The sequence below is a fragment of the Amaranthus tricolor genome, chromosome 10 (genome assembly GCF_026212465.1).
Source record: "Amaranthus tricolor cultivar Red isolate AtriRed21 chromosome 10, ASM2621246v1, whole genome shotgun sequence".
NCBI lineage: Eukaryota > Viridiplantae > Streptophyta > Magnoliopsida > Caryophyllales > Amaranthaceae > Amaranthus > Amaranthus tricolor.
The window spans coordinates 19657211-19684997 of NC_080056.1; the positions used below are offsets into that span (position 1 = coordinate 19657211).

The 27787-nt window shown below is 31.4% G+C and overlaps 1 protein-coding gene across 1 annotated transcript; it reads right to left on the bottom strand.

The window, feature by feature from the left end:
* Positions 1 to 27733, bottom strand: LOC130825380 (endoglucanase 8-like). Its single transcript, XM_057690582.1, has 7 exons — positions 27575 to 27733; positions 24321 to 24728; positions 5526 to 5618; positions 4945 to 5119; positions 4747 to 4851; positions 1961 to 2124; positions 1 to 364 (listed from the first exon to the last, which is right to left on the bottom strand). Exons 1-7 carry the CDS (start codon positions 27731 to 27733, stop codon positions 41 to 43), a joined length of 1428 nt encoding a protein of 475 aa, XP_057546565.1. The 3' UTR covers positions 1 to 40.
* Between the last annotated feature and the right edge of the window lie 54 nt (positions 27734 to 27787).

Genomic DNA, 27787 nt, shown 5'->3' on the forward strand with positions numbered 1-27787 from the left:
CATTACCAACACGTCATCAAACAATAATGCCCAAACAACCTTAACGTGTGTAATTAAAGAAAGCTACTAGCCCTACAAGAGGTGCATTAATGTAAGTAGCTGGCTCAGAATGAGGAAAATCAGCTCGAGAATCTTTATACTTGTCATTCATATCTGGTCCTCCAACAACAGCACCTTCTAAAATATTAGGGTTTGGCTTGCTACTGAAGAAATAGAAACTTCCTTCATGACATTGAAGCTTACTAGGATATGCATCAATGGATGGTAAAGATGAACCTCTATGATGTATTTTTTGAGGATATTTGTTGCTATATCCTACTATGTATGACATATTTAGTGGATTGTCTCCAAGTATGTAGTCAACCTACATAGACAAAATAATTGTTTAATAGATAAATGTATACAAAAGGTCGTTATAAAGGAAATGCTTAAATTTGCTAAAAGTTAAGTGGAAGTTTTTGTTATGTACGACTGGATAAGTTCTCCAATTAATTAAAAATTGTTGCTTTGGCCTCTTGATGATTAAGAAATAAAAAATTTATAGTCGTGCTCAAATGCATAGAGTTAATCATTTATTTCGACAATACAAACTTAGATTTCAAGAAATAAATGTAAATATTAGAACAGATGATGTTAGTCATCATTAATATGTTATCAAATTTTGACATTAAGTGACTTAAAGATTTATTGTTACACCCTTGATTTAAGATAAGTGGGAGATTGAAAGAAATGAGTGTCTTTTAAATAAGTGTAATTACTTCAATACAAATAGGATGAATTAACCAGATAAATACATTCAATTATTTTTTGTGGTCAAAGTGTATTTTGCAAAAAATCAACTATAATATGTACACTAATATGATCAGTTTACTAAGATTATAATGAGGTTTCAAGAGGTCAAACTTATAAATATAGATTAGACAAAAGTACACCAATAGAATATGATGGTCATTACATCAAATAAATGTATAGAGTTTATAATAAAAATTAAGGTGTGTGTTTATTTAGTGAATTAAAACACATATTAAGTTAAAGCAAGCATGACATGTTAAAAGTCAGCATAAGTGTGGTATGTTAATGGTAACCATAAGTTTGTCATGTAACTTATGTATGAGATGATGAAGAGTTTTTAATGAACTTATATTTATTAGTATGTATTTGTTCATCAAAACAAAGGAATCTTCAACATTCTAATATTCTTTACATATACTTCACCTCAAATGTAAGGACAAAATGGGTTTTCTTATTTCACACTAACATGCGTCGTGATTTGTTCAATGCTTGTAGACCATTATTAGAGTGACGACATTTAAATCATTCATTCCATACTTAATTGCTTGCTGCAATTCACGCTATGAGAATTTTCATACATTTTATTCGTATTATTTTCATGCATGAGATCTTGCTTTAGATGTTAACAAACTATTTCTTTCAATTCTGTTATATGCACCTAAATTCTTACCCTTTCTATTCACCCATTTTCCGCCCAAATTAAGCTTTCACCAAATATTGATGTTTCTAGCCAACTTACAAAGGCAAGTTTTACAATTCAAATTAAGGGTTTATAAATAATATTCCAACCTATTCAACTTAGGTATCCTATTTACTTTTGGGACACTAATTAACTATCACTCTTAAATTGTGTTTTATTATTCATTCATAAGTTTAAACATAGTCAAGTTAGATCTTATTTGATTCATTTTAATATAAGATTTATTAATAAGAACTTTTTATAATTTTTGATTATATATAATTAGATATATTAATGATTAAATAAGTACATTGAATAGAGTGCATAAAATAAATGAGACACTTAAGATAAATAAAAGGAAGTATAGAGTTTCACCAAATCAAACTTTGAAATGAAAAAAAAAATCGTTTTTAAAAATTATTTGTATTCCTATTTTTATTGGTTTATTCTTATTGCAACCACTAAAAATAATTATATGAAAGCCTATACCTGATGTTTTGCAAGTTGGGCAAGTCTTGAAGGCTTGATAACAATATCTCCACAATGGATTGTCTTATTAATTATTGTAGTATAACGAGCATAGACCAAAAGTAAAAACGAAAATCCAATGCTGTGTTGTAAGTTACTTCCACCTGGTTTGAACAAAAGACCTCCTAAACCAAATTCAGAAACTATGGGTTAATAATAGTTCATTCTTTACTGTTTATTTGTGCACATTAACTTTTTTACTTTTAAGAAAGTGAAATTGAAATTCATTTTTTGAAATATATATATATATATATATATATATATATATATATATATTTATTGAAGATAAAATCTATTTATGTGGGATCTTTTTATATTTTTCTTCATGCAAATTTTTTGATGTATAGATATTATAATTTTTTATTAAGCATACTTAGAGATATTAATGCTCAAAATATGCTTTAAAATACGTGTAAAAAGTATAGTGGATAAATAAAATGAAAGAGACGTAATACTTTTATTCTAAATCAAACAGTTTATTTATTTGGTAACAAACTTTTTCGTTTACCCAAAACAAATAAATTCACAAATGTTTCACGGTCATTGATTATTTTTTGGTTTTAATTGGTGGTCAAATATGCAATGCACAAAAAGATTATAGACAAAAGATACTCTAAAATAGGAGAAAATTTTTCTTTTTCCTGAAGTAATAAATAAAAATCTTAATTTACATGATTGATTCAAACAATAAGTCAAGGAAAAAAGTTTTAAGATCAAAAATAAATTACATAATTTCAATATGTTTACAATTGATCCTACGACACTTGAGAAGTAGCAAACTTAGAAGCACACTTATACATTTAACTATAACCTTAGGCGTTGCTTTAACTACTTCAACTTAGGGTTGTAAATCACTAATATATTAATTATTTGATTAACAAATAAGAAGAATCTTATTATATACATATAAGGGCAAGGGGATATATTGATTACATAAGTGATTATATATAAAGGAATTACATAAGAAGCATTTGAAATGATTTAAACTATAAATAATTTCTGTAGAAAATGTTTAATGGATAATATACTCAGTTAATTAAGTGATTATATTATCGGCATAATAGCCCAATATAAGTATTAATCTTCCTCATAGTTATAATTAATCATGATTAAGCAACTGGTTAGTTTTCGGTTGTTACATAAAGGGTGAACAAAGGATTTGCATATGGTGTTTATTGATTTGAAGTAGGTGTATGATAACATACCCAAAAAAAATTTGGGATAGCTTCGCAGCAAAAGGCTTTTTGAGAACACATATGCAGGCCATACGAGACATGTATGATGGATCCATAGCTAGCATCTAGTAACTGACCCAATCCCAGTGAAAGTGGGCTTACATCAAGGATCGACACTCAAACATTTCATTTTTGACATCATATTAGATGAGCTCTCAAAATCTATGTGGTAAACTGTGTCGTGTTGCATGTTATTTGCTGATGACATGATGTTTGTAGAAGAAACTATTGATGAGGTTAACAAAAAACTTAAGGAGTGGAGGGCAGTCCTAGAAGGAAAAAAAAGCTATAATTAAGTTGTACGAAAATAGTATTTTAGAGTTGCAAGTTCAATGGGATGGAGCAGCAAAAGGATTCAGAAGTTTGTATTGGGCAAGATGTTGTCGTAAGTACAAGCAAGTTTAAATATTTAGAGTAGATTATCCGGTATAATGAGGAACTCAATGGAGATGTAAACCATCGAATAAAAGCGGGTTTTCCAAAGTGGAGAGCGGCCTCTAGGTGCTATGTGATAAGAAGTTTCCCACTAGACTAAAAGATAAATTCTATTGAGTGACCATTAGGTCTACCCAGCTGTATGGGACAAAATGTTGACCTGTATTGAAGTCCTACAGAGAAAAAATGAATGTAGCGGAGATGAGAATGTTGAAGTGCATGTGTAGGCACACAAGGATTCATAGAATTATGAACCATGAGTTGAGAGAAAGGTTTGGGGTCGCCCCTTTGTCGATAAAATTGCGTGAAAACATGAGGTGGTTTTCACATATGTACAGAAAGACTGGAGACGCACTAGTAAGCATGGTAGAAAGCCTTATAGTAGAAGGTATGAGAAGTCAAGGTAGGTCGAATAGAACGTGGGAAAGGAAATTAAAAACTGACTTGTAAAAGTAACACCTCTCGAAGGACCTGACTAGAGTTAGAAGTAGTTAGAGACGTAGTATCCGTGTTTTAGAATTTTGTTAGCTCTCGTTCCTTTAACCATTTTTATCCTAGGATTTTCTTCATATTTCTTTTTAGTTACCTTTTTGCACTACGTAATTACTTTTTATTATGGCGCAATGATAACAATTCTAATGTGGTTTGTTCAGTTTTAACTTGCAGGTGCCTCCCTAGGAGAGCTATAGACCACTCTTCTCTCTTTGCGGAGCATTTTCTCTTGGGAGAGTATCATTGTGAACTTTCTTCTTTGCCTTCTTCTTGGAGAGGGGTACGAGTATGGTTTGTGCGCTACCTTTCTCCATTCCTAGACCTCGACTTGTCAGGGCTACTGGGTTGATGATCATAACTATGACTATGACTAATTAGGAAATCAAAAATGAAGATTTTGAGAATGAAAAAATTTGGGTAGACATTCTCAAATTTTCAATTTTAACCTCTTTAAAATTAAGGATAAAATTTTTTTCAAATTCAAATTGTATTTTTTTGATTTGGAATACACTAAATTTAAACTAATTTTACATTTCTAAATAAATCTTAATTCACAAAAACAACATCAATGAATATACATTCTACCTGGGCTATATGAGACGGATTTGGTTGGAGAATCAGGCAATACGGAGCATATAAATTTGTCAGCATTGACCATAAATGGATTAGGCTTAAGATGATCAGCAATTCCTAACTGTGCACAACAACAAAACCAAATTAAAGATTCAAAATCATATAATATAAATCTGTGCAACAATATACAATTAATTATTAATTTAAAACTTGCCTTGGAAACAAGTATGTTAATGCCAGCATGCTTAGAGTCCCATCCAAACTCTAACATGCTACCTTTACTATAAGGTGGATCTAATTTGTGCAGGTTTTTTAGAACATAATCTGAATAGTATGACTGTCTTGAAGCCCTGTATATCCATGCTGCTGCCCATAACAATTCATCCTGCCACAATCTTAATCATGGTGAGGAGTAATCATGCCATTAGGCCAAGTGGCTCGAGCCTTGACCAGACTTTTAGAGGTCGGATATACATAATATTACCCTTATAATAATAAAATTCTATTTTGAGTGATAATAAACGTAAAATTAATACTGTTGTAGTCCTAATTAGGAGTATATACTTCATATTTTCAACTATAGTTTAATTTGAGATGGGGTTTTCAGGGGTCAATTATTTCTTATAAATCTAAGATGTTATTCTGGATTAATAACAAACATTAAATTAACACTATGATTAAGAGTTACATAAAATTAACAACTTGGTCATATAAATTTGTAGATATGGATATAATTACAAAGTATAAGTTTATTATTACATAAATTAGAAAAAATGTTTGGTTTAAATTACCTGATAACCATTATAATCACAGTAAAAATAACAGATTGAATGTCCAAAAGCGTGATTGTAAGAGCCTTGGTATGTATTCGCAAAATCGAACACCTAATCAAATTACAAAGGTGTTATAGATATTAAATATAAAGGTAAAGGTCACTCCCAATATTCCGCATAAAGCAGGGTTTGAGGGGGAGGTTTTTCCTTAAAGAGACGAACAAATCATACTTATTCTCCTCAAGGAGGGAGTAAAGAGGATGCGCACAATCAAAAAACTCCCTAACTGAACCTACGCCTAGTAAGGGTCGAACATCAAACCTTCTGCTAAATATACAGATATTTTATCCATTGAGCCACAAACGCTTTTTGTTTATAGATATCAAATATAAAACTTGTAAAAGTACGATTTAGTTTGGATTAATGGCAGCTCAAAGATGATTTACTCTTACAGTTTTAGAGTTTTAAATGTGTTTTTTAATAGGTTAGGCAGAAGAAAACAAAATACTACTACCTCCGTTTTATTTACTTTGATCGATTTGATTTTTTGACATTATTTACAGTTTACTATTAATTTGTATTTTATTCTTAATCTATAAGTAAAAATATAGTCAAGTAGGATCTTATTTGATTCGTCTCAATGCAAGGATTATTAATATCAACTTTTTATAAGTTTTAGTTATGTATCGTTAGAGATTTTAAGATTTCAATATATGTTTTGGCAAACAGGCCAAAATAAAATGAGACAAAATCATTAAAGTGAAATACAACGAATAAAATATCAGATTCTCCGATTTGTAATAGCTAAAAAGCCGATTGTAGTCCTTGATCATTATAGAAACTAACACGAGAGTCTTCATTTCAATATAAAAAGTGACTTCAGCTTATTTGACATAGTAATATTCAGCCTCATTTATGTAGTTCATGAGTATCTCAAAATTTGTTTCATTTAAGTTACTACTATATTAGTGAATTCAAAATAATTTTTTGTTAAAGTATTGGTTATGTGAAAAAATAAATTTATATATTGATCATCTAAATATATTTTACTACTGTATTAGTTTCCCTCGCATCCCATTTTAAAATCTTGGCTTTTGCCCTTCATTTTGGACTAATAAAAAAAACTCTCCACATATCATTCTAATGACGTTTCTAATGTGCTCGTTTTAGAGCACATTTCTACCCCATTATAGTGTCAAGTCTCGCTATTTTATACTAGTTTTATACATATTCTGTTCGATCTTACCTTGTTCTAGTCTCCGATGTGTTTTGAGGTTATTTCAGGTGTTTTCGGAGATTTCGAAGTCAAGTAGCGCGTGTTCGAGACTTAGTCACCATTATCAAAGATGAGACACGCGTATTGAGGCTCGAGCACTCATTTCAAGTCATTCATAAAAGCCCCGCAAAGTTCGGAAGCCTTGAGATACTTCGAAGATACTCATTGCAATTAATCAAGACCAATTTGGCCGAAGCATTCACTCATTCGGTCGAATGAATGGCCTATGCTCAAGATAGGTTGCTCCAAGTCTCTAGAAAGGCCGAATGACCAAGCATTCGGTTGAATGGGCTTGGCTCAAGCAAATAGAAACACCATTCGAGCGAATGAGCATTGGAACCTCAAGAATCGTGCTTGGAGTAGTTTTTTTAGGGTTTATGGTTTGGGGAAACCCTAGGTTTGGGGCTTGTTCTTCATGTATTAGGTTAGGGTTGAGGTTGTTGTTGATTGATTGATTGATATTCGATTCAAATCTTGTCCTGCCACTCTTTAGGAGACATAGGGCGATTATATATAGGTTGTTCGTGTGGCTTATAGGGTCACAAACTTCCTCTCGTTATCTAGAGTGTCTCGATTGTTTATCGTTCGATCTCCCTTGACATAGTTTTCCATGAGTCCAAAGAAACCGACCGAGGGTGGATCCCTGCCATCCCCGTTTGTCTCTTATCGTTTATCTCCACTTCTATATTTGCTTTGTTATTGCTTTTAGTAGTTTAATTCATACACCCTTTCACCCTTTAACCTCCCTACATTAAGTGCTTTGTCTTGCTTGTCTTATCCTCGTGATTCAATTCCTGACTTACCGCTACGCTATCTGTAGTACGTATTAGGGTGCTATAAATATTGTTTAATTGGGGTCTAGTATTAACGATGTGCGAAAACCCGATTATCAATATCTTTTCTAAATCAATTGGGAGTAGGTGGAGTAGCTCACTAGATAAGTATGTTGATCATACTCAAATATGAATAGTTTTCTAATATATCTCTCACATCTAAATTATATTTTATATTAAGTGAATGAGAATATCACTCTTTTTCAACTACCAACTCATCATTTTTCAAAATTTAAACGAGATTTTCACTCTTTTTGTCTCCTTAAAAATACTTATATTTTTTAAGACATAATGAATATGCTATTGTTGTCAAACCTCGTCAAACCTATGTATTGATACATCGATCACCAGTGGGTCTGATTACAAGATAAACTAGGTTCACTAGTGAAAATGCTAACACACAGCATAAAGTTTTATAAGTTTTAATGGTGAGACCCGCTGGGTTATATATATATATATATATATATATATATATATATATATATATATATATATATATATATATATATATATATATATATATATATATATATATATATATATATATATATATATATATATATATATATATATATATATATATATATATATATATATATATATATATATATATATATATATATATATATATATATATATATATATATATATATATATATATATATATATATATATATATATATATATATATATATATATATATAAATATATATATATATATATATAGAAAATTATTTTAAACTACCTTTTCTATACACTAGTTTGCAAAAAACTACCTTTTATAAATTTTTTTGCAAAAAACTACCTTTTATAATACTTTTTTTGCGAAAGACTACCTTTTAACGTTTTGTTAGGGTTTGACCGTTAAATGTAACGGTTGACCATCACGTGACTTGCACGTGATGTTACCTATTAATTTTTTTTTTTTAATTTTTATTTTTTTTAAATTTTTATTTTTATTATTATTATTATTATTATTATTATTATTATTATTATTTTTTATTATTATTATTATTTTTTATTTTATTTTATTTTATTTTTTTTGTTTTTATTATTATTATTATTATTATTATTATTATTATTATTAATATTTTTTATTATTTTTTATTTTATTTTTTTTATTTTTTTTGTTTTTATTATTATTATTATTATTATTATTATTATTATTATTATTATTATTATTATTATTAGTAAAAATAAAAATAAAAATAAAAATAAAAATAAAAATAAAAATAATAAAAAAAATAAAAATTTAAAAAAAATAAAAAAATTAATAATAATAATAATAATAATAATAATAATAATAATAATAATAATAATAATAATAATAATAATAATAAGAATAAAAATAATAATAATAATAATAATAATAATAATAATAATAATAATAATAATAATAATAATAATAATAAAGTAAAATAAACATTAAAATAAAAATAAAAAAATTAATAGTAAAAATAAAAATAAAAATAAAAATAAAAATAAAAATAAAAATAAAAATAAAGATTATATTAATAATAATAATAATAATAATAATAATAATAATAATAATAATAATAATAATAATAATAATAATAATGATGATGATGATAATAAAATAAAAATAAAAATAAAAATAAAAATAAAAATAAAAAAAATAAATATAATAATAATAATAATAATAATAATAATAATAATAATAATAATAATAATAATAATAATAAAAACAAAAAAAATAAAATAAAATAAAATAAAATAACAAAAGAAAAAAAAAATAATAATAATAATAAAAATAAAAATAATAATAAAAAAAAATAAAAATAATAAAAATTTAAAAAAATAAAAAAATTAATAGATAACATCACGTGCAAGTCACGTGATGGTCAACCGTTACATTTAACGGTCAAACCCTAATAAAACGTTAAAAGGTAGTCTTTTGCAAAAAAAGTATTATAAAAGGTAGTTTTTTGCAAAAAAAGTTATAAAAGATAGTTTTTGCAAACTAGTGTATAGAAAAGGTAGTTTAAAATAATTTTCTCATATATATATTGAAAATTAAGAAGTATTATTGATAATACGCTAGCATAGGGAAAATTGAGACCTCCGACATAAAAATCCCGCGGAGAAAATCCATCAAAACAAACCTCCAATTGAAACAGGTCACTTAAAACAAAGGCATAGCTAGGCTATATGTTATTCATAACTATTGTCACTAATATGTGATGACAAGTAGAAAGTTCTCTAACATCATTTTAGCTTTGCCTAAATCTGTGTTTATTTGGGAAGTGATTAGGAAATTAGGACCCTAATAATGACGCCTTAAAGATTTGGGGCATCTAATTTTGCCCTCTAATAGACCTCCTTTCATTTCGCCTATATTCCATTACTTTATGATAACACATGTTTCAAATGTTATATATTTTTTGTCCTAAAATGGTGATATTTGGGAGTCTATTCCCATAATATAGTCATTTTACAAAATAATTTCCATTTTACATAACAGGAAAACATATTTCCCTCCATACCATTCATGTAGGATAATATTTTTTATTTAATTTTTTTGATAGCAAACCGCTAACTTAGATGACGTTTTACAAAAAAGAGAAATTGCGCTTTACGCTTATAATTTTTTTATTTTTCCTCAAATTATAGTTTGAACTAAATCGCTATCTTAGATAGCGATTTGCTAAAAAAATAATTCCAAATCGTAACTTGAGATAGCGGTTTGATCTAAAAAATTAATAAAAGAAATATTTTATGTACTGTCCTATGTGGATGGTATCGTGGGAAATAAGTTTCTCATCAACGTAGGGTAAGAAATAAGTTTCCAAAAGACATTATTGAGGGAAAAGATTTGATATTAGGACATGGGTATATATTACAACAAGAAAATTTTTCTACTTCTCATGAGGCATATGGAAACCTTATGGTTGTTGGGTTCTACCCTAAGCGTTGCTACTATGCACCAATATACATTTTTTAAGTCGTACGTACTTTTTACAAAAGATTATTATTGAATTTAATACAAAAGTAATTAAAAAGAGAAGTAGATGGAGACGCCTAATATGTTTTATAGTTTTGATAGGTTCCTTTCCGTTTTCATACATTCACTTTGACGGCTAAACGTTGATATTAACTTATTCACTACTCTTATATTTATTTATGATCTATGTATTTGGTTATTTATTCTAATAACATAACTCTAGCTAAAGATAGTTTTAGAATCTGCAGATAGTATATCTTACGCATAATAAATATTATTTACCATTTTTCTAGGTATTGTTATTCAGGGATTTCTTCAACCACATTCTTTCGGCTCTTTCTTTGAAAGGGGTACAAGTATAGTTTCTTTGTTGTGGCCCTTAGACTCTCTCACTAAGCAGAAACTGGGTATGATGATATGATGACTTAAAAAAGGCATAGTTATGAGTGCTCTTAGCAATACAAAAAAAAACTTTTAAAATTACCGAATAACTGGTGGTGTAGAAAATAAAGACAAACCATTTACAATTGTGTTCGAGCATGTGCAAAGTGGTGTGCAACACATAGTCTTATCATTGGAGGGCCACAAAAATTCGTTTTAATACTTATATTAATTGTTGTTTCTGTTGGACCTCTTGAGTTTTGATGATGACTACACTTTATTTAAGCAAATATGTTTTTAGAGATTGTGTGCAGGTCGATATCCGGTCGTGACAATGATCGTTGATAGTACCTATGATTTAGCTTATGGAAACGTACATGTCAAAAGGTTTCAAAAGAGGTTAGGAGAAGCATATCGCTTGGGATGTAAAATGGAGACATCAGATCTACTGTTCCTAAGTTGGATGTTCTAGCTAAACTGAAGTCTGGAGACAGCGCACAGTTCCTAAGCTGAAGGTTGACTACGTTGACTGAAAATTCTAGTTATTATATTTTAATTATTATTTTTAGTTAATGTATTTAATAAAATTAATTTGTTGCAGTAGTAATTTATTAAAATTAATTGGCAAATCGTTTTTCTTGGATAAAATGAATTAACGTTCTTATTTTACTAGATCCTTTATTTTAGGATCTATTTTTAGTAAATATTGAATTTACTAAAAATAGAATTAGTGGTTGTTGAATGGGTCTTAGCTATCATTCTAAACCGTCCTTATACCTACAAGTTAGCAAGTAACCATTTGTAATAAGCATAACCGTTTCTATTTATAGCAAACACGTTCCAGCAATTAGTACTGGAACAGGAACAGCTATTGAAGAAACTGCTGCTTGAAGGGAACAGAAGACAGCGGTTATTTCTGTCTGTTTTGACTTAGTCAAATAACCGTATGGCTGCATTATCCACATTACTCCCATGATCATTTAATAATGGGATAATGGATTGGAATATTTCTTTTTATTAGGGATTTTAATCTTATAAATATGGGACTCGGTTATTCATAAAAACTCGCCTTAGTATGAGCCATTAAATCATACGTAATTATGGGAGAATTTTTACAAGAAAATTTTGTTTTAAAAAATGCCAATTAATTTATAATATTTTCTTGTGCAACTCATTGGTTTTATTTTTAGAGAATTTTTATCCTTTGTAAGGGTTTTTGAGAGAATTTGTAATTAGACTCGGGTGAGTCTAAGGGGGAAATTAGATAGCTTTTAATGAAGCTAGAGAAGAGATTAGCTTTGAGTAAAGCTAAGGAGAAAGCTTCTAGTGAAGCTAGTGGTGAGAATTAGCTTTTAGTGAAGCTAAGTTTGTTGCTTTGAGTGAAGCAATTTGAGAGAGAAGAGTTGGCCTAGTTGTTTCGCTTCGAGTGAAGTAAGGTGTTTATTGTAATTGTAACTAATTGCCTTAAATATAGTGGAGTTTTTAGAAATCCCGAGGGGTCGTGGTTTTTCCTTCTATTTAGGCCTAGAAGGTTTCCACGTAAAAATCGTTTGTCTCTTTTAATTATTTCGCTCTAAGTTTAAGCTTTATTTATTTTATTCAATTCCGCAAAAACACCTCAAAAACGCTTAAACTAGTAACAACAACAATTCACCCCCCCTCTTGTTGCTGTTCCCGTTCCTAATTGAGTCTACAATTGGTATCAGAGTCCTGTTCCCAGCAGATCAGGAAACCCTGAGGGCTGATTCTGGTGTTCCCTAAAATGTCAATTATGAACGAGCGAATGGAAGAAGGGTATTCTACTCAAAGACCACCCATGTTCGATTGAAAATTCTATACATAATGGAAAAATAGGATGAAGATCTTTATCAAAGCGGAAAATTTTCAAGTTTGGAGAGTAATCGAAATTGGAGATTTTGAGGTAACCATTACTAACTCCAAAAATGAAATTGTTCTCAAACCCGTAACAGGTATATATTTCTAACTCATTTTATTTCCATCCATCCAATTTAAGTAAAAATAAATTAATTGAGTTGCTAAAGGAGACACAAGCTAAACTTGAAAATTGCAATGTTAAGTGTCTCCAATTAGAAAAGAAACTCAAGGTAAGCAAAGACCATGTCTCCTATATAAACACCTTTAGATCCGATGTCCAAAACAGATTTTTCGGTTTGTTGGACCAAAACATAATTTTAAAGGAAAATATGGAGAGAATTAAAAAGGAAAATGTTATTCTTAATATTGAGTTGTCGCAATACAAATTATTAGGCTTGAATGGAGAATTGAATGATGCATCTACTAAAGATTTGTGCAATGATTTTCAAAATTTAGAATTGAATCTAGAATCCAACCGTAACAATGATGATAAGCTTGAATTAAATTCAAGAGAAAAAGGGAAAATCAAAATTACTCCCAAATGGATTCAAGATGCCAAAAGTAAAAATTCGAAAGGCCTAAATTACTTTAAGAATAATAAAAAGAAGAAAGCTTACGTTGATCTCCCTAGTGACAGAATCTGTTCCTTCTGTGGAGGAACTGGCCATCTGAAGGACCAGTGCACCAAAAGGGAACAGTACATTGTCTCCAACAGAAACTATGTCGATAACATTCAGATTAAGAAAAATGATTCATGCAAAATCGACAAGGAACCCAAGAAAGTCTGGGTTCCTGTAACTAACAATTATTTTTTTCAGGTCCAAGTGAGGGGGAACAGCTCATGGTATCTCGACAGTGGGTGTTCCAAGCACATGACGGGTGACAAATCTAAATTTCTCTCACTTGAAGCCTATGATGGGGGAACAGTAACCTTCGGTGACAATATGAAGGGTGAGATAATCGCCAAAGGAAAAGTTGGAAGGTCATGTTCCCATGCTATCGATAATGTATTTTTAGTCGAGGATATGAAACATAACTTACTAAGCATTTCTCAATTTTGCGTTAAAGGTAACTCTGTAAACTTTACTTCTGAAAGGTGCATTATTTCTAGGAATGACACAGGAGACACCGTTCTTGAGGGAATCAGAAAAGGGAACACTTATGTAGTGAACCTGGACACTGTTCCCAAAACCAGTCTAACGTGTTAAAGTGTTATAGAAGACGACCCACTTCTTTGGCATAAGCGTCTAGGTCATGCTAGTTATACATTGATTAATACATTAAGATCAAAAGACCTAGTTAGAGGACTACCAACTATAAAATTCCTTAAGGATGAAATTTGTGATCCTTGTGCCAAAGGAAAACAAGTGAGATCATCTTTTAAGTCAAAGAATATTGTGACCACTATTAAACCACTTGAATTATTACCTATGGATCTATGTGGACCTATGAGAATACAAAGCCGTAGTGGCAAAAGATATGTGTTTGTTATTGTTGATGATTATAGTAGGTTTACATGGACTTTATTTTTAGTTAGTAAAGATGAAGCCTTTAATGAGTTTGTTTCTTTCGCTAACAAAATACAAAAATCTACCAATAATCAAATTATTCACATAAGGTCAGATCATGGAAGAGAATTTGAAAATTCAAGTTTTATGAGTTATTGCAGTGAACATGGAATAAGTCATAATTTTTCCGCACCAAGAACACCACAACAAAATGGTGTAGTAGAAAGGAAAAATAGAACTTTAGAGGAAATGGCTAGAACCATGTTAATTGCTAGTGGTTTACCTAGAAATTTTTGGGCCGAGGCTGTTAATACTGCATGTTACATTTTGAATCGTATGTTAATAAGACCAATCACTTCTAAGACACCCTATGAATTGCTTAAAGGTGTTAAACCAAATATTTCCTATTTTCGTGTGTTTGGATGCAAATGTTTTGTACATGTTAATGGAAAACGGAATATAGGTAAATTTGATGAAAGAAGTGATGAAGCAGTATTTCTTGGCTACTCATCTCAAAGTAAGGCATATAGAGTCTATAACAAAAGAACAATGAGTGTGGAAGAAAATCCGTTCATATAATTTTCGATGAAACTAACTTTTTGTCAAGTGAACAGGATACAAATAATTTTAAGATAGGTCTTGCAAATCTAGAGGACGATGATGAAGAATTGAAAGTGCAAGATCAAGGAACAGCTGGTGAACAGCCGGTTCCAGCAGAAGCAGAAAGTACTGATCAAGTTCAGGAACTGCCAGAACATCAGGAACAACAGACTGTTCCCAATCCAGCTGTTCCCACAGATGAGCAGAACAATCCAGTAGCTGAACAGAATGTTAATCAAGCTGATGAACCAGAACATGCTACTGTTCCCACAAGAGATTTTGTGCCAAAACCTTGGAGATATCAAAAATACCATCCTCTTGATTTGATTATAAGTGATTTGAATAAAGGAACACAAACTAGATCTCAAATGAGAAACTTTTGTGCACACTTTGCGTTCCTATCATCTCTCGAGCCCAAGAATCATGAAGAAGCTCTAAAGGATTCCGAATGGATCATAGCCATGCAAGATGAATTAAATGAATTTGAAAGAAATAAAGTATGGCATTTGGAACCCAAAACAAAACACAAGAAGGTAATTGGTTTGAAATGGGTATTTCGGAACAAACTAGATGAGCATGGAATAATTGTAAGAAACAAAGCAAGGCTCGTGGTCAAAGGGTACAATCAACAAGAAGGTATTGATTATACTGAGACATTTGCTCCAGTAGCAAGGTTAGAAGCTATTAGAATTTTAATTTCTTTTGCTGCATTTATGAACTTTAAATTATATCAAATGGATGTGAAATGTGCTTTCTTGAATGGTTTTCTTGATGAAGAAGTTTTTGTTGAACAACCGCCTGGCTTTGAGAATACCTCTTGTCTTGATCATGTCTATAAGCTTGATAAAGCTCTTTATGGGTTGAAACAAGCTCCTAGGCAATGGTATGAAAGACTATCAAAATTTTTGATTCAAAATAACTTTGTTAGAGGTAAAATTGATAAAACCTTATTCTTTAAGAATAAAGGTTCCAATATATTAGTTGTTCAAATATATGTTGATGATATTATTTTTGATGCCACAAATGAATTGCTATGTAAAGAATTTGCTAACCTTATGAGCACTGAATTTGAAATGAGCATGATGGGAGAATTAAATTTCTTTCTTGGTTTGCAAATTAAACAAACTGCTAATGGTATCTTTATTCATCAACAAAAATATATAAAAGAACTTCTTAAGAAATATGGACTAAACAATGCTAAAACCAACCATACACTAATGGCTACAAATGTTAGATTAGATGAAGACCCAAATGGAACAAATATTGATCAAACCATGTATCGAGGCATGATTGGTTCTTTGTTATATTAAACTGCTAGTAGACCCGATATTTCTTTTAGTGTTGGTTTATGTGCTAGATTTCAGTCCAACCCCAAAGAATCACGTCTCACAGCAGTAAAACGAATTTTGAGATACTTGAAGGGAACAGACGACTTGTCCTTATTTTATCCTAAAAGTGATGTTTATGATTTGAAAGGTTTCAATGATGCAGATTATGCAGGTGATCTAGTTAATAGAAAAAGTACTTCAGGTATGGTACAATTTCTTAGCTCATATTTAGTTTCATGGAATTCCAAGAAACAAAACACTGTTGCATTATCCACCGCCGAAGCTGAATACGTAGCAGCAGCAGCTTGCTGTTCCCAAATGCTTTGGATAAAGCAGCAGCTAAAAGATTTTGGTATTAAGATTGAATGTGTTCCTATTTATTGTGATAATACCAGTGCCATATGCATATCTAAAGATCCAGTGCATCATTCACGAGTAAAACACATCCACATTAGGCATCATTTTCTTAAGGATAATGTTGAAAATAAAAATATTATTTTAAAGCATGTAAACACCAACGAGCAAATAGCAGATATCATGACTAAACCACTTCCAAGGGAACAACATGAAAAAATGAGATTGGAACTTGGTATGATCAAGCGGCATTGAAGTGAGTGACATATGTGATCCTTAAAGACAGAATGAAAATTGAAAAGGTCGATCAACCACAAAAATCTTGATTGAAAAATCAATTATCGAAAGAATCAGGTACGCACTCTTTAAAAAGTATGAACTGTGAATGCTCTTATGATTGCATGCTTGAATTGATCAGATGGTAATAGCATAAAATTCCTATTCATTTTTATTATTTTTATTTTTATTTTTATTTTCATTAAAAAAAAAAATTATATCCAATATATACCCAGCATTTTTAAGGAGTAGGAGTTGAATCATCGAATTCATCTGTCTCCATTTCGTATCTCTGTGTCAAAATGCATAAATAAGGAAAATGGAACATTTAAAACCTTTAAAAGTAACCGTCACCTCTCACATTAATAAACCCACTCTCTCACGTCAAATCCATCACTTCATCTTCACTCATCAAACCGTCCCTCACTCACTGCATTTCAAAAAAAAAAAAAAAATTTTTTTGCATTTCATCTTTGCTTTTCTTTCTCTTGATTCTTCAAAGTCGCCATGAAAACCAAGAACCAAACACCAAAAATGAAACAACCCAAACCTCTTCAAGACATCTATTCAACACCTCTTACTCCCAAAATTGAGTCTTCATCAAGAAAGCAACAGGAAGCTTGATTTTAGGAGGATGGTTGGGTGTTCCTTCGACTGGTTTTGATAGATATGCTGTTGGGTCAAAAATCAATTTTTCTGGTATAAATGAGAAGTCAGTATGGAAGTTTTTAGGGTTGAATGAAAAAAGAGGAAAAGTTAGTCATAATGTGCTGTCACCAATGCACAAATTGTTGTACAACATAGCAAGAAGATTTATTTTGCCTCGCACATCCAAAAGAAGTGAGGTTAGTTTGAGGGATGATACGTTAATATATTGTATGGCTAATAACATCAAGATTAATTTTCCCTCTTTGATGATCTCTCACTTGAATGATTGTATTTTTAAGCGTAATGTGTTAGGATATGGTGGATTGTTAACTTGGATATTTATGAAGTTGGGTGTTCCTCTTGATGGTCCAAATTATCCCATGGGTCCAAACAACAAAGTAGGTGTTAAGTGTTTGAACAACTTGCATCTAAGATTAAATGAAAATGGACTCTTGAGAATATTTTTGAACAATCTGAGGGCACCAATGAAGAAGAAAATGAAGAAAAATTTGAGGAGGAAGAAGTAAATAAGGAGGAACAGAAGCCTGTTCTCTCTGCCACTGAGAAGGCAGAGGGGCATTCTGAAGAGGAACAGTAGGAAAATTCTTGTAAGGGGGAAGTTGAGAAGGAACCTGTGAAGGATGCTGTGGAGGAAGAAGAAGAAAAAGATGAGGAGAGTTCTTTACCTGGTTCAAACATTAGGAAAAGTCGTAGGCTAGCTTCCAAAGGAAAGAAACATGTTGTTATTATTGATGATGACTCAGCCTCATACACAACAGCTGAACCAAGCCATCCTTCCTCACCTAAACCTGTCACACAGTCACCAATACAACCATCTTCACCACCACAGTCACCAATACAACCATCTTCACCACCACAGTCACCTATACCATCATCACCACCACCAGTACACACATCACAAAATCAAGGTTTAGGTGACACTACAATTCCTACAGCCCCTTTATCCTCCATACTACTAAAACTCACAGAATTGCAGACAAGCTTCCTTGTTTTTAAAGATGAAATTCGTGTTTCCTTAGCCTCACTAACTGACCAGATGACGCAAATGTTGGATACTGTAGAGGTGGAAACATAATATATAGATGATGAAGCTCCTGCGTCCTAATTCTTCTTGATACTTTTTAATATCTTCTTATTTGTTGCAACCATCACTATTATCAAACAATCTTTTCTTGCTTTTGATTTGTACCAGCTGGGGTACTGTTTGTATTAATTCATACTATGACCTACATTTTCCTTTATGCTACTAACTATCTGTGACGATTGATCATAGCTGATCTTGTTTGCATTCATTGTTACTGCTTTTTACTTTGTGCATCCTTATTCTCTCTTTGACTATGTCTATATGCGTAGTGCTGTGGTTTGATTGCTCCGATTCTTTTTGAATGATGTCAAAAGGGGGAATATTTAGCACAAACTTAAATAATGCTTGAGTATGCTTAGTCTGATATACATTTATTCTGTTGAACATTAGGACTGTGGCTATGCTCTGATAGTCATGCTCTGATGCTCTGATGATTAATAAGTTTAGCTCTGATATACATACCGAGATACATACTTTGATTGTTATGATGTATATGCTTTGATGATTACTTGAATGTGATGATAAAAGTTCTTACAATGCTTAGAATTTTGGTAAGTTTTGTTTTGTTAGTTTTATTTGAAATCTTAAGTTATAAACTACTTCCAATGTTTTGATTATGCTTAAGTTATTTTAAGTAATTCTAATTAATAGAGTAATTTGTTTTTAATGTATGCTTTGTAAATTATATTGTCACGAGTTAATTTACTAAGTAATGTAGAGTTGTTTTAATCTCGAACATGCTCTTCAATATTGATTTTACTCTATTTTTTTTTAAGTTTGTTTAAAAAGTTTGTCATCATCAAAAAGGGGGAATTTGTTGGACCTCTTGAGTTTTGATGATGACTACACTTTATTTAAGCAAATATGTTTTTAGAGATTGTGTGCAGGTCGATATCCGGTCGTGACAATGATCGTTGATAGTACCTATGATTTAGCTTATGGAAACGTACATGTCAAAACGTTTCAAAAGAGGTTAGGAGAAGCATATCGCTTGGGATGTAAAATGGAGACAGCAGGTCTACTGTTCCTAAGTTGGATGTTCTAGCTAAACTGAAGTCTGGAGACAGCGCACAGTTCCTAAGCTGAAGGTTGACTACGTTGACTGAAAATTCTAGTTATTATATTTTAATTATTATTTTTAGTTAATGTATTTAATAAAATTAATTTGTTGCAGTAGTAATTTATTAAAATTAATTGGCAAATCGTTTTTCTTGGATAAAATGAATTAACGTTCTTATTTTACTAGATCCTTTATTTTAGGATCTATTTTTAGTAAATATTGAATTTACTAAAAATAGAATTAGTGGTTGTTGAATGGGTCTTAGCTATCATTCTAAACCGTCCTTATACCTACAAGTTAGCAAGTAACCATTTGTAATAAGCATAACCGTTTCTATTTATAGCAAACACGTTCCAGCAATTAGTACTGGAACAGGAACAGCTATTGAAGAAACTGCTGCTTGAAGGGAACAGAAGACAGCGGTTATTTCTGTCTGTTTTGACTTAGTCAAATAACCGTATGGCTGCATTATCCACATTACTCCCATGATCATTTAATAATGGGATAATAGATTGGAATATTCCTTTTTATTAGGGATTTTAATCTTATAAATATGGGACTCGGTTATTTATAAAAACTCGCCTTAGTATGAGCCATTAAATCATACGTAATTATGGGAGAATTTTTACAAGAAAATTTTGTTTTAAAAAATGCCAATTAATTTATAATATTTTCTTGTGCAACTCATTGGTTTTATTTTTAGAGAATTTTTATCCTTTGTAAGGGTTTTTGAGAGAATTTGTAATTAGACTCGGGTGAGTCTAAGGGGGAAATTAGATAGCTTTTAATGAAGCTAGAGAAGAGATTAGCTTTGAGTAAAGCTAAGGAGAAAGCTTCTAGTGAAGCTAGTGGTGAGAATTAGCTTTTAGTGAAGCTAAGTTTGTTGCTTTGAGTGAAGCAATTTGAGAGAGAAGAGTTGGCCTAGTTGTTTCGCTTCGAGTGAAGTAAGGTGTTTATTGTAATTGTAACTAATTGCCTTAAACATAGTGGAGTTTTTAGAAATCCCGAGGGGTCGTGGTTTTTCCTTCTATTTAGGCCTAGAAGGTTTCCACGTAAAAATCGTTTGTCTCTTTTAATTATTTCGCTCTAAGTTTAAGCTTTATTTATTTTATTCAATTCCGCAAAAACACCTCAAAAACGCTTAAACTAGTAACAACAACAATTCACCCCCCCTCTTGTTGCTGTTCCCGTTCCTAATTGAGTCTACAGTTTCAATTGTCGCAAACATATCTATACCATTTTACACGAGAGTAACCAGATAATCCATTTTGATACTTATATTAATCGGGTGAGCGAAGGTCGAGCGAGCCCTCTAATGCTTACTGCTTATTGTTTGCAATTTTGTAATTAATATAAATAAGAAACCACTGATCAACAGAATATATAAGAGATGGTTAATTAATGTAATCAATATCCCTTATTCTATAACTGTTGTAACAATTGTACGAAATTATAGTTTGTCTATTATAGTCGGAAAGGAGACGGAAAATTCCCATAGCCAATCTTAGCGATCGGACTCTCCCGTCTCCATCTCGTAGCTAAGCTCGGTGACAGAATGTCTCCATCTCAGTATTTTTTTATAGTGCTATTAAGAAAATTTTACTATTTAAGTTGTTTTTATGATAAATTTCAATAATTTGTATATTGGTGCTACCTATGTTTTTTTATCCTGAATCTGCCACAGCTTTTTCGCATAATAGCTTTTTAATATTGTTTGGTGTACTGGATTTGTAAGATCTTTCTTTTGTTTGTTTTGTGTATGTACTTCTCGTTTTTAATATCTTGAAGTGTCCTCTTACCTTTCGAAAGTTTATTCACAGTGTTCTAGCTTTCTTTCATCGAATTGATAATCTATTTACGTTTTTCCTTTTATACATCTGTCTTCGGTGTTGATCCATGCTGGTGATTTGTTTGTAACCTTTTACCTTAGTATGTAGTAGCTGAATATAGAGTTAGGAAGCAATTATGGTCACCTGAGGTCAGGTCCAAGGAAAGGGGGTCAGGGGGGCAACTTAAGCAGGATTTAGAATTAAGAGTAGGACTTGGAACATAGGTACCCTAGAAGCCAAGTCGTTGGAGTTGGCAAATGAGCTTTCTAAATACAGGATTCATGTAGCATGTGTGCAAGAGACTAGGTGGAAGGGACGAAAAGCAAAAGGTATAAAGGGATATAAGTTATAGTATGCAGGTTTGGACGGCAGACGTAACGGGTTGGCATCCTAGTGTCTAATGATATGCTGAAGCAATTGGTTGAAGTAAGGAGGTGTGGTGACAGGATTATGCTAGTTAGGATAGTAGTGGGGGAAGAGATCAGATCCATTGTCAGTGCGTACAGGCCCTAACTGCGGCTCGATGAGCAGGAGAAGTGTGAGTTCTAGGATAACCTAGGAGACTTTATGAGAACTATCCCGAAAGATGAGAAAGTTTTCTTAGGAGGGGACTTCAACGGAAACATAGGCAGAGATGCAGGCAACTTTAACTCGGTACATGAAGGGTTTGGTTTGGGGGTAAGGAATGAGAGTGGGGAGAATTTACTGGAGTTTGTGCTAACAAAAGATTTGGTCATAGCAAAGTTGATCTTTAGAAAGAAAGACAAGCATTTGACCACTTATAAGAGCGACGGACATGCAACCCAAGTTGATTATTTCTTAGTGCGCGAGGGAGATCGAGCCTCATGCTTGGATTGTAAGGTGGTGTTGGGTACAGAGATGCCCACCCAACATAAGCTTTTAGTACTGGTTTGTAGAATCAGGAAGAAAATTGCAAAAAAGAATGCCAAGTCCAAGGGAAAGATCATGTGGGGGAGACTCAAAGTTTTAGTTATGAAATTGTGGGAATATAAGGGAGAATTAGACAGGAAACGTTGATTAGAGAGAATCAATTCGACTATATGCCAGGAAGGTCAACCATCGAGGCAATTCATTTTTTGAGGATACTGATGGAGAAATATAGGGAGTGAAAGAAAGATCTGCATATGGTGTTCTTTGACTTGGAGAAAGCGTATGATATACCACGACGTGTCATCTAGGATAGCCTCAAGGTTAGAGGTATTTCTTCAGTGTACATTGAGGCCATATGAGATATGTAAGACAGAGTTTCGACTAGCATTCAAACACCGGTGGGGATAACAGAGCCTTTTCCGGTTAAAGTGGGACTACATCAGGGATCGGTTCTAAGCCCTTTCATTTTTACTGTCATAATCTCTAAATATTTTTGGGAGACGGTACCGTGGTGCATGATATTCGCGGACGACATTGTGCTGGTAGTACAAACTAGAGAGGAGGTTAGTAACAAATTGGATAAGTGGAGAGAAGCTTTAGGAGGTAAAGGATTGCGCATTAGCCGTACGAAGACCGAGTATTTGCGATGTGACTTTATTGGGACATCACCGGTAGGTGAACCAGAGGTGTCCATAGATGAAACAATTGTTAAGAGTACAAGCAAGTACAAGTATTTGGGATCGATCAGTCAAAGGGATGGGGGGATTGACGGGGATATAAATCATCGTATACAAGCGGGTTGGCTCAAGTGGCGAGCAGCCACCACAGTGCTATGTGATAGGAAATTCCCAAGCAAGTTAAAAGGAAAATTCTACCGAGCGGCAATCAGACCTGCTCTGCTATATGGGACCGAATGTTGGCCTGTAAAGAAGATTTTCGAACATAAGATGGAAGTTACAGAAATGTGTATACTGAGGTGGATGTGTGGGCACACATTGATGGATCAAATTAGGAACCAAGAGTTTAGGGATAAACTAGGGGTAGCCCCTACATCTGGATAAATGCACGAAAATAGATTGAGGTGGTTTGGTCATGTGCAGAGAAAGACTTTCGACGCTCCTGTGACGAGGGTAGAAAGCATTATGGTAGAGGGTAAGAGGAGTCGAGGAAGACCCAGAAGAACTTGGGGTGAGCAAATAAGACTTGATTTGCATGAGTTAAACCTCTCTGCGGACATGACTAGGGATAGGAGCAGTTGGAGACGCCATATACATGTCATAGATTACTGATGTCCTCTTAGTTTACCTTTTAGTGTCCTTAACCTCTTGCTTTTATCATTTTCTTTCTATTAGTTCTTTGTTTTCTTTTGTTGTGATTCCCTTTTTTTATAGGCCTTTAGGTTATATATCACGTGTAATCACGTCTCTTTATCTTTCTCGAGCCGAATGACTCCTTTGGCCGTGCTCTCCTTTATGGGTATGAGTTGCCGCTGTCTTTCCCTTCCCAGACCCTTACCTTAGTTTTCTATGAGAGGGATATATTGGGTAGGTTGATAATGATGATGATGAGTTTTTTCTTCTTATGTAAGGGCGTATAAGACACGAAATTTACAAGAAGACTTGCTGGTTACTTTACTATGTTTAACTACAACTTCATGCAAGTTGTAACCCTTTTTCACCAGTAATAAAATAGAATTAGCATTGGCCCCAACATATGCACGTATATACTTTTTCTCGTGGAAAAATTGTAATAATTTTATTTTACTTTAGAAAATGGAGAGACCCACTTCTATAATAAGATTTGCACTCACATACCTCATATAATGCAGAACAGAAAAAAGCAAAATATATTGTAGCAAATTCTAATAAAACGGAGAATAAAACATACCGCTCTAGCTCGTGAGAGAAGATGAGCAGCGTAAATAGTATTAAAAGACCTAAAAACGATGGAAGACGCAGCTAATGCTGCAGCAATCTCAGCAGAAACTTCAGATCCAGGGTTGGTTGTATTGACAGCAAACGAGGTTCGAGGGGTGTCCATGTCTTCTGGTCTTTCCCAACAATTGTGATCTTTGGAGCCATCTCCCACTTGCACGAACACCAACCCAGGTATGTTGGTGCATTTTAAGAAGTAATCTGTTGCCCATTGGATTGCTTCATGTGTGTGTTGGAGTTCCGAGCCCAAGAAAGGGCCGAAATCGACAACACTCCAAGCAAGCATTGTTGTAGTGAATGCCATTGGAAAGTTGAATTTAACATTGTCACCTGCGTCGTAGTATCCTCCTACCAAATCTACCTGTTTTATGCCAATCACAAAATATTATGTCAATATATTCAGTGTATCAAACTTAAAATTGTTATTTTTTTTCCTACACTTGTCTTTTCCTTTCCACCTATTTTTATTTGCAAAGTTATCCTCTTTATTATTTAAAATTACCGATTGTATTATTCTAATAATTACTTTGTCATTATTTGAGTTACTTCTTATTAAAATCCGACTATTTGGCCATTAAATGAATAATTTATTATCTACAAGGGCGGATCTAAAAGAGTGTCCATAATGTCAATTTACATCCCTTAAATAAAAAATAAAATTAAAAGATATTAGAGATTGGAGTTAAGCAATAATTCTCCAAAGTTTAAAGATCCTGGGTTTGAGCCCCAAGAATGCAAAACATATATTGGGAAAGCAAAAGTTAGCCTGAGAATGCAAAACATACATTGAAAATTGTTGCTAACTTTAATATATATTGGAAATTACGCTGATGTTGTAATATCTTTCTTCTGAATTATGGAAATTAATTGACTTTTGGATTTTTATATTTTTGCATTTTTATTCTTAAAATTTTCTTTTTCAAAATTGTACTCCTCATTAGCATTCAATTTACCCTATTTTTTCATTTGAATATGTTTTAATAAATTTGTCCCATTTTTACTTTTAAATATGACTTTATCACTTTTATAATCTGTACTCTCTCTCTCTCTCTCTCTCTCTCTCTCTTAAATTTAAATATTCCACTATATTTACCTATTTACTAAGTAAACTGTCGAAAATTAATGGAGCTAAAAGGTGGGGCAGAAGAGTACATACTTAAATTACACAAGTATGATCTTAATATTACTTGTGTTTCATAGAAAGTGATAGCTTAAGCCTTAAAATGATTTTTTCCTGTGTTTTGACTTCATTTAGTTCAAATGAATTTGTTATATTTTTTTATTTTAGTTTGTTTTAGATATGATTATTACTTTTACTCTTTGTATTATATCCTCTAATTCTAAACACCCCTACTACTTCAACACATTATATCTAACTTCTTAATTAGTCTCCATAACATTTGTATAAGGAGCAAAGCTACTATGATCAAGTCAGAATTTATTAGTAGCATAGGTTATTTTACTGAAAAATCTAGTCGATGGGTAAAACTTTTGGAATTTCATAGAGATTGATATTTTCTCACTGGCCTATCTCATTATCTCCTTTGAAAACATCAAAATGGTATGGATAAACGTGCTCTATCCTTTCCCATAAGTTATCATGTATAATTAATTGTTACTATACTCTTCCAACTAGTACATTCTTTTAATTCTTCAGCTTATTCGTACCATATAATTCTAAATGTTATTTTTTTAAAATTATGAATATTACTTATTTTTTATTCCAAATCCGCCCTTGATATCTCACTAAGATTATATGAATAAAGTTATAAAAAATGACATCATTGTGCATTGAATGTATACAATTATTTAATGAAAAAAATTTAATTTTTATAAATCACACATTTTACCCATTACTCGTGAAATTTTCACGTTTTAATTATTTTCTAAAAATATCAAAATAAAAACGTGCTTCCCCCCCAATACCTTGAACAAACCATTAACGTACTACCACAATAAATTTACAAAAGCCTTTAGGGTAAAGATCCCGAGGGTAGTTTTTTTTTTAATGTCAATCTCTAATAGTTGCATTGACATATGGAGAATGATTATTGGATGATTACATGACAGTGTTAGTGTTAATCTTTCAAAAAAAGAAAAACATCATTAAGTGATAATTACATTAGTACTCGAGCTAAAATAGGTAAAATTTTATTTTATATTCTTATGACATTTATATATACTAAAATTAGAAACTGATGTGATTAATTGATTTATAAAGATCTTTTAATTAATAAAATAAAGAATTCAATTTCCGTAAAGATCTTGATTATAATCATCATAATAATGTATGGTCAATCTGCCAATTAATTCATAAATAAATGAGAGTATTTTCACAAAAATTGATTAAATTAAAAGAATTTGGTATGAATTGATAAAAGATTCATTAATCAATTTAATTTGTATCTAAATAAGCTTAATTAATATTTTATAATCCAAAAAAAACTAACTTAAAGGTTAATTATATCATATGATAATTATAATTATATATAACATTTTTGCAAAACTTTAAAATTATTTTTTTACAAAATAATTTAATTTTAAATTGATACTCCATATACTACTTCGCTTGAAAATTATAGGAGTATTTATCTTTATATGTTTCTGCATTCAAACAGCAATATATACTACTTTATAGTTACTCTGATTTTTTACTCTTGTTTACTTTTTGCACAGTTTTTAAAGTAAATTTTGAGTCTTATATCTTAAAACAAACATCATAAAAAAATTTTAAAATATATGATAAAAAAAGTATACATTAAGACGAATCTAACGAGATCTCACATAGATATATTTTAATGTCTATATATGTCTTAAAAATCTTCATTAAATTTCTCTTTACAAAATAAAATATTCTAAACGAAAAAAACATTAAAAACGAAAACAGTATTAAATAATCCAAATTAGTCTACAAACAAGTAGCAAATTCTAAAATTTAAAATCAAATCTTCAAATCCAAAGAAACCATATGCGTATTGGATTAAAATGAATAAAAGAATTTGTAGCCTTATGCATTTTCAAATCAAATTATGAATCAAAACATTTCTCATTTTTAAAATCTTCATTTTAAATAGTTTTAAATCAATGTTGAAATTAATTTAAATTTAACTTTAATTTTTTATATTTATCAAAACACTAAATTTTAGTCAATTTTATATTTTCAAATGAAATTATAATATTTAAACATAAGTTACGGAAAGGACTCACATTCATTTGAAAGCCATCACGAAGAGCAGAATCCTTACGCCAAGTCATACGTTGAGTAGGTGGTAGTTTTCCTGACCTCTGGCCTTCAAAGAACAATATAGTTTTGGACAATGCATCACCATAATCAGGGCTCCAAGAAGCTTTAGAGATCAACACCATTTCAATCAAAACTAACACTAACATGATTTTCCTAATCATCGTTGTAAATTGATG

What these genes read in the sequence shown, in the direction of transcription:
- LOC130825380 (XM_057690582.1), bottom strand. Translation starts at nt 27,733, where the DNA reads ATGGTGTTGATCTCTAAAGCTTCTTGGAGCCCTGATTATGGTGATGCA. An exon ending in GTGATGGCTTTCAAATGAAT is followed by an intron (nt 24,729 to 27,574) that starts GTGAGTCCTTTC and finishes GGCATAAAACAG; the next exon opens with GTAGATTTGGTAGGAGGATA. An exon ending in GTGATTATAATGGTTATCAG is followed by an intron (nt 5,120 to 5,525) that starts GTAATTTAAACC and finishes AGATTGTGGCAG; the next exon opens with GATGAATTGTTATGGGCAGC.